At 38.2% G+C, this 19,509-nt stretch overlaps 1 protein-coding gene across 3 annotated transcripts in view; it reads right to left on the reverse strand.

Annotated features, from left to right (window-relative positions):
- The window catches only part of CHD7 (chromodomain helicase DNA binding protein 7), a 193,145-nt gene that overhangs the window by 47,724 nt on the left and 125,912 nt on the right, over positions 1-19,509 (reverse strand). For all 3 annotated transcript variants that reach the window (XM_040995066.1, XM_040995072.1, XM_040995056.1), the window contains exons 4-7: positions 15,536-15,677; positions 10,727-10,864; positions 9,647-9,712; positions 3,636-3,691 (exon numbers count right to left, since the gene is read on the reverse strand). In XM_040995066.1, coding sequence (XP_040851000.1) covers positions 3,636-3,691; positions 9,647-9,712; positions 10,727-10,864; positions 15,536-15,677 — 402 coding nt within the window. The remainder of the gene's footprint in view (positions 1-3,635; positions 3,692-9,646; positions 9,713-10,726; positions 10,865-15,535; positions 15,678-19,509) is intronic.

Consider the following 19,509-nt stretch of genomic DNA (forward strand, 5'->3'; position numbering starts at 1 on the left):
TTACACCTAATGCTAACACAGAACAACAATAACAAATCCTGAAGACCATAACCCCTTTGCAGATCAGCAAAAAAGTTCTACTCGAAATATTAGCAAACGTAATTCCATACCATATTAGGTAAATAACAGGTCATAACTAACTTGGATTTATTTCTGAAACATTAAGCTGTTTTACTACAGAGAACCTGTTAACAAACACACAATATTTATATATCTCAGGAAGAAAATTACATAATTTTATTTCCATTAATGTTGAAAGAAAAAACTTGATAAAATTTAATGCCCACACTGGTTTTAAGACTTAGGAAAACAGGGATTGATAATCAGAGCAGGTTGAGTGTTCCGATCTGAAATACTTGGAACAAGGGGGGTTTTGAATTTCAGATTTTTCTTAGACTCTAACTATTTGAATATACGTAATGAAATATCTTGTGCATGGGAGCCAACTTAAATATGCAATTCATTTGTGCTCTATATACACCTTCTACATGTTAAGACTAAATCCAATTTTATACATTATTTTTAAATGCACCTGCATTTTGATTGCAACCTGATCACCATATGAGTCCCCAGTTTAAGTCATAGCTGCTCCACTTCCAATCTAGCTCCTTGCTAATCTGCCCAGGAAAACTACAGGAAACAAACAAACAAACAAACAAAAAAACAAAAAATCCCTAGGCACTTAGGCACCTATATAGGAGACCGAAATGGAGTTCCAGATTCTTGGCATCAACCTGACCCAGCTGTGGCCATTTCAGCCAGTTGGGGAGTGAACCAGCAGATGGGACATCTGTGTGTCTCTTCATCTGTGTAACTGTGCCTTTTAAATAAATTTTTTTTTCTTCTTTTAAGATCTATTTTGCTTGAAAGGCAGAGAGGAGAGAGAGAGAGAGAGAGATCTTAAATCACTGATCCAAATGGTCATAATGACCATGGTTGGGCAGATTCAGAACTGGGAGCCAAGAGCTTCTTCTGGGATTTGAACCGCACCTATACAAGATGCCAGTGCCATCCTATTTAAAAATAAATCACCTAGTAATCAGACAAGATTACCAGGAAAGGGTTAGGGGACTGGAGAGGAGGGAAGGTTGCACAATGGGTAATACCACACAAAGAAATTCCAGAATTCTGTCCATAGTATGATGGTGCAGCTACAGTTCACAATGTATTCTGTACTGTACAAAGAACTAGGTAAGAGGAGCTAGCAGACTCCAAACAGAGAAAAGGAAACAGAAATACTAATTACCTGGCTTGATCAGTTTATGCTGTATACATGTGTGGGAATATTGCACTGTACCCCATAAAATATGTGTAAAAATGATAGGTTAATAAAAACAATTAAGAACCAGATTTGTTATGGTCATAGAAGGGAATTACTAGCATTGAAAGGGAAAAGGAAGGCATCCTGTGTAACATGTGTGCTCATCCTTCCCTATGTCTTATCACTGAGTGGGGGGACTAGAAGAAATGACTGCTTAGCAGTAATGAGTGCACCCAAAGCTCAAGTCTTAGCTTTCTAAATTCTATCTCCACTAACAACTATGGCTCCTTGGACAAGTAACTCATTCTAGCACTGAAAGAGGAAAATTACAACCTGAGCCCAGAATACTGTATGATGCCAGAGAAGTAAGGAAACACTCAGACAAGTATGGACACAGCAGAAGGATGGAGGAGGCAGACTGGAGGGGCTGGTGATAAGCAAACCTGGGATAAGGCAAGCAAACTAAATTATACTATGATCACTAAGAATTAAAACCCAATGAATAAAATGAGAATCCGCAAGTCTTAACAGTGATAAATTAGCATATGGCCACGAAGGTAAAGCTCTTCCTCATAGAAGAAACCCAACTGATAAATTCAGAAGGAAAGACCGAATGAGCAAATTATTCTGCAACCGTAACAGTCTGAAGGCTCTTTCTAGAAGAAAACCCATAAATACGGAAAGAAAACAATAATTCTTTATAATAATTCTTTATAAGTTTTTATAAAAATTTGACAATTTTTCTGTAAATCTGAAATTATGTCAAAACAAAAAGTTAAGGTTAACTATCAGCTTCACAAGAAAAATGTTGTTTTCCCTTAGATCTATATCATATCAGACAAGAAACTACTTTTTAGAACATAAATGACCAACAGGGAGAACCAGTGCTCCTGGCTGCGACAGCAGCCAGCACCGGGCACACGGCATCCTTCTCTGGAGTGGCAGGCTGCACCATGCGGAGGCTCCTCCGACCTCTGTGCCACAGATTCAGGTGCCTGCCATGGTTAGGCAGCTGACAGTGCTACATCTCCAAGAAAACTGTCCCTCTTCAGCTTATTAATTTACCTTATCCTCATCTATTTTCATATTTTCATACATTCTTTGCAAGGTCACAGGAAATCAAGTCATCCCTTAAATTCTGCTTATATAAACCCATATTTTGATGACAAAATGATGAGGGCTGACATTAGCTGAGTACTTTTTTTTTTTCAAACTTTCAGACTATGTATCAATGAGCTCATATAAGACTGATAAAAGACTTTTTGGTAAGAGGATTTAAAGATACCAGTTCATTAACACAAGGCCAACAAAAAATACTGACAGAACTATGGCACCTGATGTTTACAGTTTCTAGGGGAGCAGTTTTTTTTTTTTAATTTATTTAGGGAGCACCGTATTTCTTGCGCTATTCTGATAGCAACTCCCAAGAGCTTCCCTTTAAAAACCCAAGAATTTATGAACAGGATGCTTCAGCTCTGTGTTTCAAAGGGGGTAGTGTTTACACAATCAACACATATTTTTATCCTGTTCTTTGATTGTTCCTTCGGTTAGAAAGTCTTAGCCTTCCTCAGATCTCTCCTGATCCTTAAAACCACAGTGGATCACCAACACCTGAATGTGGACCAGGTGTACTCTCTGTGCCCGTAAAACAACATCGTGGAAGATAGAAACTTGTTACATTCTTCAGTTCAGAGTTTTAAAAGTTAACACAATTCAAACTCTAACCAAATGTTAGAAACAAACATACAGGCTACTGCACTTTAAAGTCAACTGAAGGCATGATTTCTAGACTTCCACCGGGATGGGGAAGGTCCAGCCTGTAAGTGTATGAGGCCCATGAAATCATCTGATACATCCCTTCCAAGATAACCTCAAGCAGACCTCAAAATTCAACAAACATACAGTAGGCTAATTTTTAAGCTGACTATTTCATATGTCCTGTGAACTACGTTTTCAATATCCAAATGGTTTTTGGAGGAAAAAAGGTCCCCCACCCCTGCTGGAGTCCTTGTCCCATGGCAGAATTCCCATTCAAGGGTGTAGGTATCCACGCACAGGTGAGGAAAAGTCAAAATCATTCTTTGAAGACATCTAGGTACTATTTTACATGTTTTTTTTTTTTACTGCAGATTTTACAATTTTCATATTGCAGAAGCTTCATCCCCTCTCAAAAAAACTTCGTGGTTACAGAAGAAAGGCAACTTTTGTATTAACTGTGTTTGCTCTAGGAAAATGAAAATCATAAAGTAGCAAGGATTGAAAAAGAAAGCTGGAAATGGCATTCTAAACAGTATAATCATCCCCAAGTTTCCTAATTCCCAATTTTTGAAAAGATAAATCTCCTTCATTAAAAAAAAAATCACAATTTACTTACAAGTTTTTGTATTTCACATAGAATTCTTCAACTTCTACCTCCTCTCCAGACTCCTTCTGCAACAAAAGACATTGTCAGGCATATACTTACAACCACCTACTAAAAGATTTCAGAGGTAAAGCTTTCCTCCCACTGGAGCACAGAGCAGGCCAGCAGCAACCTAGGATGCTCCCGAGAGGCGCCTGCTGCGAGCGTGGGGCGCCTGTGGGATACACGCTGCGTGCTCAGGTCCATGCGCCGCTCTGCTTGACGTGCTGGAGTGTCTCAGACATGAATCATTTTAACTCCTCCCTAACCACACGCAGCTTCATTCACAACAACCTGACCCCAAATCTGGCACTCTGCCAAACCCACAGTGTTAAGTAGACGCCAAGTGTACCATTTTCTCAGGCAGCAGCCAATTAGCAACTGCTCTCCTGAATGCCATATGTATTATTTTTGGCTGCCTCATGGCAACTTTACATTGTGGGTTTTGTAATGTTTTAAAATATTTAAAAGACATTTATTTCTCCATATAGCTAATAACTCTAAACAAGAAAACCATATAAAACTAAACCTTGTTCTTATACTGTAATTTCAGTGTATCACTACTTATAGTTTTAGTTTTACTCAATGGTATAATTAAAATCTCTCAGACAAGATGTCTCACATACATAGCAGCCAAATAAAATTAACACGCCAAATACTACATTTAGGTGAGGTTAAATTTGTCATACATGCAGCCAAATCAGGAGTTCTCACTGGTAATATCATCCATAGCATCTCCCTTGACCAACATGCTGTAGTCTATGCAAAGGAAATGTTCCTACAATTTTAAAGCCACTTTTCCCTTTGGATATTAGGCTGTTAAACAAGTCATAATATGTAATTTTCTTTGGGAACATTTGATCAGATAAATCAGAGATGTAAAACATAAACACTACTTACAGAAGTTTCAGGATTGCTTTTACATTCTTACAAGAGCCCCCAAGCCTGCCTTGAGGGTCGTACATAGCTGCTAAGCCACCTCTGAGATGCTTCGAAGAAAATTAAGACAAGTAGGAACATGGCAGAAGACAAATAAAAGAGCAAAGACTTTTGCTGGATAATAGACTGGCGTGTATGTGCTCAAAGGCACTATACTTCCCTCTCTATCTCTAATCCTCAAACTCTTGTCACGGATTGGGAAATCAAATTTTTCTTTGAAACTCTTATGTGTGTCAGTTAAACCAGAATTTTAAGCAGATTTTTTTTTTCACCTGTGTTGAGACCCCAATACAAAGACAAGATATTCAGGACTGCAGCCAACACTCAGCCATATCTAACTGTACCCTTAATTTATCTATGAAAGGTGATAACTATAGGGAAGTTTTTAAAACCAATTATTCAAAATACTGCCCATGTCACAAACTTTCAAAAATTTTAACATCTGGCTGTCTTTAAGGGTTAGCAATATAAACCCATAAATCATCTATAGATAACTTTTCATCAGCTTAAATGGCAATCAATCCAGAACCCATCTCATTTTCTCCTACTCCAGATATTTCTCCATTCTATACTCATTTCCAAAGCATTACCACTCTGTAGGACTAGAGACTGCAGGAGAAGGGAAAAGATGAGACAGGAGATGACTGAAGAAAATGGGAATCAAGGATGACACATTAGACCTGTAGGGGTTTCACAACATTTTAGGAAACTCAAACCTAAAATGGGACTCAAATGTCACAGCTTAAATACTAACCATATTTCCTTCAATTCTAAGGAAGTTTGTAAGATTCTGTATCTTTGAGGTAATAACAGCACCAGGTTTATCATTTTTGTGTGCCATTATTTTCTTTCATTTTTTCCCCATGATGCTCTTTCTATTTCTTTCAAATAAATATACTAGCATCCCACAATTGCAGTAGATGCCAAAGCACACAGGATCCAATCTTGAAGAGCAGATATATAGTTCTCATTGTGTTGCATTTCTGTTTCCAGAAAGCTTTGACTCTAACAACTCTGTATCGGTCTTCAGCCTTCATCAATGTCTATTTTGTTATCATGATCAGCTATTCCTCTGGGAACCTGACATAAAGATATCTAATAAGACAGTCTAGAATTTTCTAAGAGGAATCAAGAAGATTGTAAAAATTCATTCAGCAGTACCTGGAACTGGTGCAGAATTCTCCCAGGACCTGTACCCTTTGCATGTCTCAAAACACAGCATTGTGCTTTGATGACTTAGCACACATATCGGATCACCACTTTCTTGCTCTCAGAATTATCAACAGAACTGGTCTTCACCTGTCCTTTTATAGGATCATGGTCATGAGGACCTCTTTTGCTTTACTGGGACTTAAACAAATTCTAAAAGTATGTAAATTCACAAGCCTTCAGGAGCACCATTTTAATTACTCACTAAATGGCAATTTGACCAACCTCAGGTAACAGCTAAGTGGGTATACCCCGCCCCCCGTCCTAGTGAAATTATGAGAAATTATAATGGGCACTTCTAATTAATAACTGAGTAAACCATTGCGCACACACACACACAAACACACACACACACACACACACACACACACACACACACACACACAGACACACTTTCTCTCAAATTTATTTCTTGGATAGCTACATTTGAGAGTCCTCTAAGTACCTTTGCACAATTAGTACAAGATTTCCCAGAAATGTGTATTATCTTTTCTTTACACTATAAAACAATGCTTAATATTCATGTGAAACTTACAGTTCCAAAAATATTAAGCCATAATTATCCTATTGCTCATAAGAACTAGAGGCCTCGACCAGGCAATATGTTGACTCCTCTGGCCACCTGGATTCTAAACAGCCAGGCATCAAATGACACTCTTACAGCGTGAAAGAATGACCTTTCCTAAGCATTCTATTATTAAGCAGCAACACTGGAGAAAACTAGGTTGACAACCTTTCATCTATTCCCTGAGAAATACCAAATCACAGTTCCCCTAGGGAGAAGGAGAGGCTATGCTAACGAATGCAAGTAAGGTCCTGCTTTCCTTCCACTCTTCCTTCCTTCTAAAAACTGGGTTCAAACAAAGAAAATGAAAATAAATACTTTGTAATCTAAAAGAAAGACTTTGGGGGAATACAGTCAGCGTTCACTTTTAAAATACTTCTGACTTTCTGATAAAAGAAGGATTTGAATTGTTATCCAAAGGTGGGGGTTTAAAGGAGAAAGGCATACAGGATGACTAAATATGGGAAAGAAATAGTTAACCAAACACTAGTACCCACTATGCCCATTTCACTTCTCCTGCACATTAACCTGAGTTTATAACACAAATGACCATGCTGTCCCTGTCAATCATGAGGTGTGAACTAGGAGGGCTGCTATCGGAGGAGTTGTGTAAGTTTGCACAACTCTATCTCAGTGGGACACCAACCCTCTTAGTCCACAGTGACGAGGTCAAGTGACTTCAAACAACGCAGTCCCCACATGGGTCAGCACTGCGCAGAAGTCCAGAGAGTGCAGGGCCAGTTTCGACAGTGCTGCCAGGGGGAGACAAAACTACTTTCTCACTGCCAACTCTTAAATTATTCATGGTAATGGGAAACACACCAGCAGGATGGCTACAACCACAGAAAAATCTTAAAATCTCTTTTGTTTCCACATGCAACGCTTTGCTCCAATGTTATTAAGGCTGATAGCAAAAAGTAACTACTTTGAGAGCAGTAGCCTGGTTAAAAAGCACCTGTTAATACTCAGTGCTTCCCAATTACAAATATCCCATTCCAAAGGTTGTGCTACTGGTTTACTGCCACTTAAGCAATATGAGGATTCAATGAGCAACTCAATCATGCTGTACATTTCTTTATTACTTTACATCAATACTTCAAGGTTCACCTCCCTTTCTACGGAAAATTTTTTTTAATATCTTTTTCTTGTTATTGGAAAGTCAGAACACAGGAGGAGAGAAAGATCTTCCATCCACTGATTCACTCCCCAAGTGGCCTCAACAGCCGGAACTAAGCTGATCCAAAGCCAGCAGCCTGGAGCTTCTTCTGGGTCTCCCATGCAGGTGCAGGGCCCCAGGGTTTTGGGCTGTCCTTGACTGCTTTCCCAGGCTACAACCAGGGAGCTGGAGGGGAAGTGGAGCACCCAAGATACAAACAGGTGCCCATATGGGATCCTGGCACATGCAAGGTGAGGACTTTACTGCTAGGCCACCATACTGAGCCTAGGAAACTTCTTGAATTCTCTCCATCCTCAAACTCACCCTTTAACAAATGTTCTGTCCTCATGTTGAGCAGTTAGAGTGGTTTCTAGTTTCCTGTGACAAGTTAACCTGGTCATCACCTATCTTCATAGAGTGTTTATAAGGTGAGGTGGTAGGGGGGCCAAACAGAAAGCAACGGCAATGTTCTGAAGAATGCACAGTCTAAGTCCCCTTGAATAATGGAGCTAATTAACATTTGCAAGCCCCAGACCTACTGAGTATGCCATCTGAAGTACTATCAACTGAATGAAAATTAGTATAGCCCGTCCAAAGGACAGGTTATTTACTCAAACAAGTCACTTCAATTTAGTGAAGGGAATTACACTTTAAAGCATGTCAAGTATTTAAATTTTACCATATATCTCCAATTCACAAAATCACAATTCTAGAGCCATTAGCAGGACAAAAATGCAACCTTTCTATCGAATTAAACAGTGCCCATTTATGCTTGAACAGGTGGAAAAATCCCAATGAGATTTTATCATTTGATCCAAAGAGGAAATATTCATATTCAGGTAGACACTCCATTCACTCCCAACCTGTTCAGTTTAAAAGTAAAAATATGTTGCTCAAGATTACTTTTAGATGAACTGAGTTGTATGTGGATATATATGTATATATGTATTTATGTGTATATGTGTATATGTATATATATGTGTGTGTGTGTGTGTGTATGTGTATGTGTATATCTCCTAATAAAACCTTTACCCTAAATTACACAACAGAAAATCACACAGTATTTGAAAAGGATGGATAAGGGAACTTACTTCCACTGTAATAACATTTTCCAGTCTCTTGATAACCAATATTTGAATAGTAAAGGCTTCCTCTTGGGTAAGCCTGAGAGCTCACTTCAAATCCCATAATTCATCCAATCCTCTTTTCCCTCAATGGGAAGCTCCACTTCATATATCATTATCTTACTAAAAATGTTTATTTTTCAAATCAAACATGAAGATGCACTGCCACCCGCCTTTACAAATAAAAAGAATGAACAGGCCTTTGACAAAGATTTGAGCTAACTATATCTGAAGGTGACAAGACTTTGTAGAAGCTTTGAGCGTTCCCTCTTGAAATATGTAAATGGGTTTGGATGTCTATGCAATTATTCAAACTAAATAAAGCATTTCTCAATTGGGTAATGAAGGGTGTAGTTGGAAAGAGAAACAGAATTTCTCCGAGTAAAAACAGCAGTGCTCCTGGAAGAGTCCCTCCATGAGGTTACTGGACTTGTGACAGCACTTAGTTTAGTTCATCTTTGCACATTAACAGAAACCTGAAATAATTTTGAAGAGGGAATCATATGATTTTTTAAAAAATCACAATGAAAGCAGCACTTTCACCTGTGCCTCGGCAATAAGCATATTAATACCTCAACTGTACATGAAAATTTCATATAAAACATACAGCTCCACATCTGCTTGCAAAGATGACCAAGAGAACTTCCACTCTACCATGCTGAACTGGGATAAACTTCCTACAAGGGATGTAAGTTCGTGTTTATGATTTTTATAGCAGAGTGCTAAAATTCCTATATGATTTTTTGGAGACTTTTGGTTTTCCTGCCCGCTCTGAAAAGCATCATAAAGCACTGATTGCTTGATACACCTTTATTTCGTTTGCAGTGAAATATCGCAAGGGTTGGTACTAGGCTGTTAAATGAAACAAGATTAGGAATATCACCAGAAGTTGTATTTTCCAATGCTGCAAATCTTAAATAAAAGTGTAAGTCAAAATCCTTTCAGAGCCGTACACACCTCACGAATGTTGAACACTCCAAAAGGTGCTTACCTGCCTTTTCACTGAACGAGTGCTCATGATTTTTTCTACCACGGGGCCTTCTGCATCAACAGATTCCTAAAATACACAAGTCACATGAATCTATCCACACAGAAAATATTCCATTGTAAGCTATACAAGCAAGACACCAGGCCCCTTTGCCACCACCTCCATACCCTTTCAATCAATAGGTACAAAGCTATCAGTGAGAAATGTAACTGAAAAGAACAAATATCTCACCCTACAGAAAGGTCTGTGCACATCACTTCATGATTAGGTGGCTTAATTACACAGACTAAATAGATCCCTGAAGCCGGAGAACATTCAGTAACTCCAGCTGCCAAGAGAAAAAATCTGCATGACAGCCGTCAAAAATATAACTTTTCCTTCTCTAGGCCCATGGGGTAAACACGATCCTCATTCTGTTACTGTAAGCAGCTTTTATCTATGGAGGTCACAGAAAGTGTTATATAACCAACATAGAACAAATTACCTAGTAAAACAAAATTGCATTTAATATACTTTTCAATGGGTTACCGGTTTGTTAACTAAGGTAGAGTAGTAGTTAAAAAAATTATCTTTTTTTTTTTAAACAGAAGGTTTTTACAATAATCAATGCTACATTATTACCCATTTTTTATACAAACTATTTTATCCATCATTTACATTGCATACAGAATAAAGTATGCCCTGCTGGGTACTACAAGGCAGTAATTTCATAAAGGGGTCTGATGGTGCCTAACAGCAGGAGACAAGCTTGAGTGGTTAATTCAGGTTCCACGAGCTACAGCATTGAATTCTCAAAGGTAAATTCAGCCCCCTTGTATTACAGTTCTGAATCTTCCTCAGTATAGAACACTGAATCTCCAAAATTTTGTTAAATTACATATCACAGACTTGCATGATAATAGATTTTAGTGAACAGGGTATTTTAAAAGATAATGCTAAACAACTAATTTCCCATAGTGCATTAGTCAAGATTCTATGAACAACGCCCCTGTTGAAAGTCCGCTGACCTTCCTGGATCCGGCTACAAAACTTGCAGTGAATCTTGGGAATGCACAGGCATACCCCTGAATGTTGGCCACTAACCTGCTGCTCTGACTGTGAAGTGTTGGACGGGGAGTCTCTCCCAGCAGCATCTGCATCATCTGCCTCCTCATCAGAAATCTTGAACTCCAAGTCTTCAGTGTAGCGCTTTCTCTTCACCTGCCTGCTGGACCGTCTCTTCTAAAATACAAACCCAACAAGCAGGTGGACAGAGAAGACGGTTAAAATGTAAGCACTGATTCTCTTCACGACAGCTTGGAATGGTAAAAGACATCAAAAAAATCTTAAAGAAAAGCTGATCATTTAATGTTGTAAAAATCAAACAGATTATTGTGGAAACAAAACAGCAAGTAGGGAACCCAGATTCTGATGCTAGGGACAGCTGTCATGCTGCCACCCACAGCTACACACCCTTCATTTTCATCTAGAAAATCGAAAAAAAAAAAAAAAAAACCAACAACAACAAAAAAAAAAACAACCCACAAATTTTTGCTCCTCTCTCAGCCAGTGTACCAAAAAATGATGGCAAATTAGAGCTGGGTAAAGGTATTACAGGGATTCACAATACTATCTCCTGTCCTTTGTGTTTGAGAACTTTTCCATAAAAAGTTCAAAATAAGTAGATGCACTAGAAGATAATTTATAAGCTATAAATGTTTTAAAAATGCTGCTATAGCCTTATCTAACATGCACACTGTTTCCAAAGATCACTTAACTGTAAGCATTTTGCCTCCTAACTTGCAACCCGAAAGACCTGCTAGAAGTGTTTTTGAAGAAACGAGGGGCTGGATGACAAGTCACAATGACTGACTATGGAAAAAAGTCATTTTACTTAAAATTTTGCTTCACATGCTGGCTAAAATGAAAAAGAACATTAACAGCCAGCAGCAGAATCAATGGCAAAATGAGTTCCTCTCATAATCCTACGGTCAAAATACAATATAGTCCAGCTTTTGAAGGACAATCCTATCAACAATTAAAACATGTCAATCCTTTGTCTAAGTAATTCCACTTCCAGATGGCTACAGACCTGATACTACTTACAACATAAATTGATAAGCAAAAAGGAAATTATAAAACAGTAAACAAGTTTGTGATCTATTCCAGATAAATAAAACAACTTGCGTATCTGGGTATGTGCATCACCTACATATGCCTCAGTGAATACTGGTCCAGAACACAAATATATTAGTGCATGCTTTCAAAAGCAGAAAAAAAAATCTGAAAAGACATACAGATTTTTTTTGTTAGTAGCTATTAATGCTGGGGGCAAATAAAGGGAGTATAACATGAGACTTTACATTTTGCTCAAAATAGTTCTATATTGCTTGAACTTTTTAACAAAGAAATGTCTGATTAATAATTAAAATGTGCAGAAATAACATTTTGTTATTGTATGTGATGAAATCTAAGACTGAAAATGACACATGTAAGTTTTACATTGTTAATGTGAGAATATTAAAAATCAGAGAGGTACCAAAGCACACAGAAAATACAAGGAATACTGAGATGACTACCATTTTATAGGAACTTTTCCCTAGGAATTCAGAAGTATTGGAAAAGTAACGTAGAGACAAGTAAAATATTTGTTGAGTGCACAAAATACACAAAAGATACTGATAACTCCCAAATCAGAACTCAGTCCCAGCACTTTCCCCAGTGTGAGAACGATTTTAATTTTACTAAGTTTTTGTTCTCTCTGCTGTCAAAAAGTGATGAGACAGTTTACAATACAAACTCAGAATAGTATGATTAACAAATCCAAGGCCAACACAGTCATGGCTATAGGGGCACAAAGCAACTTTTGGACACAGATCAGCCAGCCAGGGTAATGTCTTATCGACAGACTCCTTAGTGGCTTAGGCCAGAAGAGATTAGGTGAGGGAGAGGTTCCTCAGATTCGCCTCTCTAGGACAAAGCTTCCCCTAGAACAAACAACCCCGTTAAGGCAGTAGAGAAACCAGCAGGGTTCTGCTATCTGGAATGCTTCCCCACATCACAGGAGACAGTTTGACCTCATGAGTCATACAGCTGTGTGCCCGTGTCTGAACTAGCACTGACTCTTTTGTGACCTTGGATGAGTTATTTTGTGGACCTCAGTGTCCTGTTCTGTAGAATGGGGTTAATGACAATAATGACCTCGGGCAAATACTATGGAGATCACATAGGGGAATTCATTCAAAGCATTGTGAAATGCAATTAGTAGGATTAAAGTCATCATTACTCGGCTCCAGCTTTCCAAAGAAAAATGGCCCAGTTACCTTGCACAGCTTCCTTTCCCTCTTCCCAAGGATGACCTACTTCCTTTGCTCTAGTGCCCACTTCACCATTCCTCACTTCTGGCCCATCAATTTCTTTAAGCCATAAAAGGCCATTACCAAGAACAATGTTTTAATTTTGTGAAATTTAGCGTACTATCTGTATTTCATTTGATATGTCAATTTAAGTAAATTGAAATTGAGTAATTTATATTTCCATCTTTATGCCATTACCATAAAGAGGAATGCGCTGCTAATGACACACTGTGATATTTTACCAGGTTTCCATGCTGGAGGCCACGCTGTCACAGATTTCTTCCAACCTAAGGGCCTGGAGAGGGTCTAAGATAATCTTACTTGACCAAACCTCACTCTGATATTAAAGGAAATAAATGTTACAGGAAACAAGGGGGTCTTTTCTTTTAAACAGAAATTATGTACTGATGAATACAACTTTTATAATGGCAACCCTAAAATGTAATTAGATCCCAATTGAGTGAAAATTTAAAATGTTAAAATTGCTTTTCTACTTTCTACACAGTAACTGATTTCAAGTCATTTATTTTGGGTATCAAGGTCCCTTTCACAATTTTACAACATAAAGTTGATTGAGTAATTATATGTTTCCATTATAACCTGTTTTAAATTACTATTATCTGAAAAGTGTTTTGTGGATCCAAAGGAAACATAAGAACTGCTCTTTTAATTACAACAAAACATTTGCGCTGACCCTAAAATAAGAGTCAACATTTAAACCTGCATTGCTTTAGAAAAGACACCTATAGTTAAAACAGGTGCACTGAATAGATTTAAATGTATTTCCATGACTATGTAATACTGTGACAAGATTTTCAGTTGTTAATATATGGCATTTACTTCAGCAAGTCAATCACAAAACTCAAGATTGTTAATTCTAGACCTTCATGTGTGTTACAGGAAGAAACATAATAAACAACCGGTCAGCATCACTTCCTGTGTCAGAGACAGCAAGAAAAGTACTGTCTTCAAAGTCAGGTCTCCTTTGTGGTTGCTTAATTTAGCTACTCAACCCGTAACAGTTAACCACCAGCCAATTCGAAAGGATGTACTGATGCTCATTTGTAACAAACTGTTTTCTACAGTGAAGTGCAAAGGAAAAAATCCAAATACCAGTGTTTCATAAAGTCCACAGAATCTAAATTAATATAATGAAGGCTTTTTAAAAAACAGCAGCAGTTACTGTGAAAAGGGAATAGAATTTCCTTGGCATTATGAATAAATCTTAACTATGGTCCAGATATTACAGTGCTAAAGTTCCTATTTCAAGCAAACACAAATCAGGACAAAAACATTCTTTAGGATAAAAATAAAATTTCAAATCATTTAAATATTTTAAGTTTAAAACTCCCTAAGTAGTTTAAAAAAGATACATACTTACCTTTCCAAAATCTTTCATTGACATACAAAATCAAAGGAGATTATATAATTAACTCACCACTGCAGCTGTACACCGAATCAAAACACAACACAATCCACCCAGTACCATTCCTTCTCCTTCCCCTCTGCTCTATGGGATGTTTAGTTTAAGACCTTCTGTGAGATTACAGATATCAAAAAACTCTACTAAAATGAATAAACAAATACAAACAGAGACACACACACAGAGAAATAACCAAAGCTATCTGAAATTCATTAAAATAGAGGACTATTGCCAATCTTCTTTCTAATTGGTAAGGAGACAGGGAGAGAGTCCTGAGTGAGCACTAAGCTATTAGAAAAGATCTCGTAAGCTCACAGAGGCTGGCCTCCTATTCCAGCAGAACTCCCTGCTAACTGCTCCCTGATAACTTAGATGTCATTCACACACGTCACATTCCCAGCCCTTGCACAGGACCACACTGGCATACTTCCAGGGGGACCTAGGAGGGAAGCAATTTTTAACTGTCATGTGTAAGGGTCCCTCACAGCCCAATGAGTGAAGGTCATGTGCTTTACATACAGAACCCAAATTTCTATTGTTTTATTTCAGGGACAGTTCTTCAACACATTCCTATAAAAATGTTCCGACAGTCAGGAAAAAGTGGCATTAGTAAATTATGCCTACTTGTCATTGCGAAAGCCATTGACTTGTTCAGAGAAACATATTACTTGAGTAAACCCAGTTTAGACCATCAGGTGTCAGAAACTCTATGGAAAGGTACAGATTTAATTTGGCTTTTTATTCTGTAACATTAAAAAAAAAGAGAGAAACAAAACTCTGACAATCCACCAAGCTTAACAGAAATTTTAATACATATGAACTTTAACCGAACCAATTCAATTATTACTGTTAACCCGTATGTTAATAACACATGCAAAAAGTAAAATACACTTTGGGAAATAAATGAAGATTCTCCGTTTTATGAATCATGGAATCGAGAATGGCAAGTGGCTCTGATCAGGAGTTTAACTTAACATCAGCACCCCTAGCTGTCATCACTGTGGATTTAATGCTCGACAATAAAGACATTTCAAAAGCATCTCTATAACAAACACAGGGGAGGTTTGTCGGGTGTGCAGTTAAGGTTACCCATGCTCAACAACCAACACTGGGGAACCAGAATAATGGAGTTACCTGAACACCTGGGTCCTCATCTTCTTCAGGAGGAGGAGATGGTGGGGGTGTTTTGTCTAAGTCTGAATTTTCAGAACCTTCTGTTTTTCCCTTGTTGACCTTTTTCTTCAAAGCACTTGCTTCTGAATCAGGTTTCTTATTACTGGAATTCAAAGTGGATCACTTAGTGCTCACTTTTTAATGTGGTTTTCCACATGTCCCCATAGTTTATTTTCCCACATTAATATTCCTAAAACACCAAGAACAGTTGATAAATCAACACATGTTGGATATTTATAGTAAAATGACATTGTCAGTTAAGTTTTTAGGAGTGAAATTCCATACTGAAGACCTTTAGCAAATATCTGACCTAATTCAAAATAAATTACATGCAAAATATCCCAATATCACACATGGTACATTTACTCATTTGTCAAACTCCTGCCAACACACCAAATTGCAATTAAAAATCAGATTACAAAAAGCAGTTTTGCAATCAAGTTTTTAAGATGCTGACACTCTTTTTTAAAAAACTGTCATGAACAACTTCAACATCATGAGCGTCTCGGACTCTTGCAGCTAGTTTTCTATTCTCCTAGTTAGGCCATCCCTGAACAGTATTGCTAGGTGGGTGTCCTCTTTTATGCTACCCACTGACATTTTTATCTAACCTACATCCTTATATATTCAAAACATACAGCTACGTTTGAACATAACTTCATCTGGTGTTATATCTGTAATTTAAAATAAGCCTCATTTTGGAGTGGCAGCTTAAAAAAGAATCACAACTAGTATTTTATGCAAAATGTGGGTCTCTGAAACACACAAAAAAAATACAGTAAAGTGAAACAATGATTAATTTACATGTTCCACAGTATGTTTCTGAAAAACATTAATAGGATTTGAATGTCCTATAAGACAAAAGATACAAATCAACCCTAAAAATAGTATTTGAAATTACTTTTAACTCTAGAACATTTAATTGGACGTTCTTCTAGAATATACTCAACACTACCCTTCCACTGCAGTTTTCCAGACAGCACCATGATTTTTCAGCTTTAATTTTCACTCTTTACACTGAAAATAATCTAATACCATCAATGAATGCTTTATTATTTCTAGGGCTTCTCAATTCTATTAAATTTTGAAAGAAAGACGTATTTCAGAAATATTTATTGAAGTTTATAACTTCCTGGAAAATTGTGCTGAATGTAATTAAACTGCACGTTTTAATCCCAGCACTAGAAAAAAGGCCAAGATACCTGAATGCTTCCGAGTGCCACAAAAAATATTTCAGAAGTACCGACAATAATCACACCTGTAACACTTATTTTTTTTTCAATTAATAAATACAAAACCTGGTCATCTTAAATGAATTATTCCTAAATGCTCACAGTCTGTTTCTATTTTGCTTTGCTAACATTTTACCAGTAAGGAGTCACATACAGAAAAAACTTAAAACCATTTAAGTTTACAGCCAACAGCAATTGGGTTTAAAGAGTTTTTTTTATTCATTTATCTTTTTTTTTTTTTTTCTAAAAGGCAGTGTCCTAAAAACTTCTAAGTCCTCAAAAGATCCACAGAAAGCATAATATTTTTAAAATAAAAAAAATGCACACAACAGTTCCTCATCCAACTGTCCTGGTGTTTACGCTACACATGGACAGAAGTCTCCCCTACTATGAGGCTCCATTTCCAGCATTTATTTCCGCTCTAACTGCCACAAATTATACAATACTACAGCTGAACACTGGGCCCCTTTCCTTTCATCTGCACGCCAAGAGCAATCAGATTACCCTGGTAACCAGCGGTCACATGACCAGCACCTGCTCTTTTGGCTGGATGCCACTGACTAAAGCCATCTGCTTCCCTCAATCAGCTTTCAAACATTCTCAACACCTGCGCTGCAGTGTTTTGTGGTTTCTTTTATCAAATCAGTGCAAAACTGCTTCCAAAACTTTACATATTTCTCAAATTTGTTTAAATCAGAGGTACGCCTGTCAAAGAGTTGAACCATTGCCAGGTAAAGTGACTTGGCAGCTCGTGCCTTTCACGGTGACCTCTCTATACTAGACAGAAGACAAGCACACTTTAATGTAGGGGGTTTGCCGGCCGGGCCCTGCATGCACTGTCTTACAGGAGTAAAAGGCTTACTGTCTGGAAGCCAACCAGAGCCTAGATTTGAGGAAACATCAATTTGCTGAAGGAGAATTGCTAATGATTTTGCATCTGCCCTTCCCAAGAACGAACTGTATGGAAGCTCCAAGATGGCTGAAAGTCAGACAGGGCCTCTCCAAAAAGCTTAGACCAAAAGCCTGTAGCCACGGGAAGCACTTCCCCTCGATCTGATTACTGAAAGATTCCTAACTCATCAGACTTGGCACTATTAATGTTCAGCTAAGACTTTCTGTGAATCTATACAAACTGAAGAGCACCACAAGTTACCAAAAATAATAAAAGCCAGAAAATTTTCAGTCCCACCTAAAGACATTACAATCAAGGACAAAACAATTATTTAAATGAACTGGCCTGTGCTACTATTTTTGCAATAAGCTGATCTAGACTTTTCAATTACAGTACTTTAAAACTGCCTTGACCCCAAAAGCATAAAGTCAAAATTTTTCTTGTAATAAAGGAAGGTAGCAGAGCGGTGGGCAAGAGTCACTTGCACTTTAGCTCAAGCACCACCTGTCCTTTATAGCCTGTGACCCTAGATAATTTCCATAAGCCTCGGTTTCCTTATCTGTAGAATGAGGTTTATAAGGACACCCTCCTCCAAGATTTGTTAGGAAGTTTAAATGATAATGGAAGACAGCCAAGGCACTGTCAGGCACAGATGGTTAACATTCACACACACTGTGGCAGAGAGGTCTAAGAAGTCATTTCTGGCCATGGCTCAGGCACACTTGGGCTACATCAATAGCAGACATGACAGGCAGGACCCCACCTTTAGCAAGAGTAAGCTCCATTTAAGAAATACAAATGGAGGAAAAATCCTTCATGAAAATTCCCAACTACCTTCGGAAGGAATAAGCAAGTACACAATGCCACAGCACACTTTTCCCAATTGTTCACCTCTGCTGATTTAGTCTGCACATTCAGGTTATGGTAACAGGCTACCAAGGATCCACCCTGTATGTGAGAGAGCACACACAGTCCACATTCATACGCACTATTCAAAATATCTAAAGTTTAAACTGGCCTCTTACAAGTCAAAGCCCAAAGCAAAGCCATACATATATGACTCATCTAAATCACAACAAAAACAAATGTACAACGAGGGCAGCTCTTCCAACTGGGAGGACAAACATGCTGGTAACAAGTCAGCAGCTCTTAAACCAATACCACAGCATTGAGAAGGATGCCACTGAGCCATCTGACCCTGATAGAACCTGTGGGGCTGGCACCATGGCACTGTAAACTAAGCCTCCACTGGCACCCCGTTTGGACACTGGTTCATGTCCTGGCTGCTCCACTTCCAATTCAGCTCCCTGCATAAGGCCTGGGAAAACAAAGCCTTGGGACCCTGAACCCATGTGGGAGACCTGGAAGAATATCCTTGCTCCTGGTTTCTGAGTAGCCCAGCTCCAACTCTTGCAATCATTTGGAGAATGAACCAAAAGATGGAAGGCCTGTTTCTCTCTGTCTTCTCTCTGTAATTCTGCCTTTCAAATAAAACACATCTAAAAAAACAAAAACAAAAAACCACCTCCATGTACTCTCATAGCTGTTGCAGTAATGTATACCTATGGGGCTGACAGCCAAGGCTGGTTGCCACATATCACTGGAGAGTGGACTCACCAGAAAAACAGGCATGTGCTGAGAACTCAAATTCTATCCCTGAATGATAACAGTCCTAAAGAAATAATGTCTGCAGTCAACCATCTCCTAACCCTGCCTTGCCTCATGCATTTCCCAGTTTGCTATCATGGTAATGCCACCCAAACATTAATTGCAGCCCATTTCCACGTCTCCAGAGTGGTCAGCTGAAAGGC

Source organism: Ochotona curzoniae, unplaced genomic scaffold (assembly GCF_017591425.1).
Source record: "Ochotona curzoniae isolate NIBS_2020 unplaced genomic scaffold, NIBS_Ocur_1.0 contig_1071, whole genome shotgun sequence".
Taxonomy (NCBI): domain Eukaryota; kingdom Metazoa; phylum Chordata; class Mammalia; order Lagomorpha; family Ochotonidae; genus Ochotona; species Ochotona curzoniae.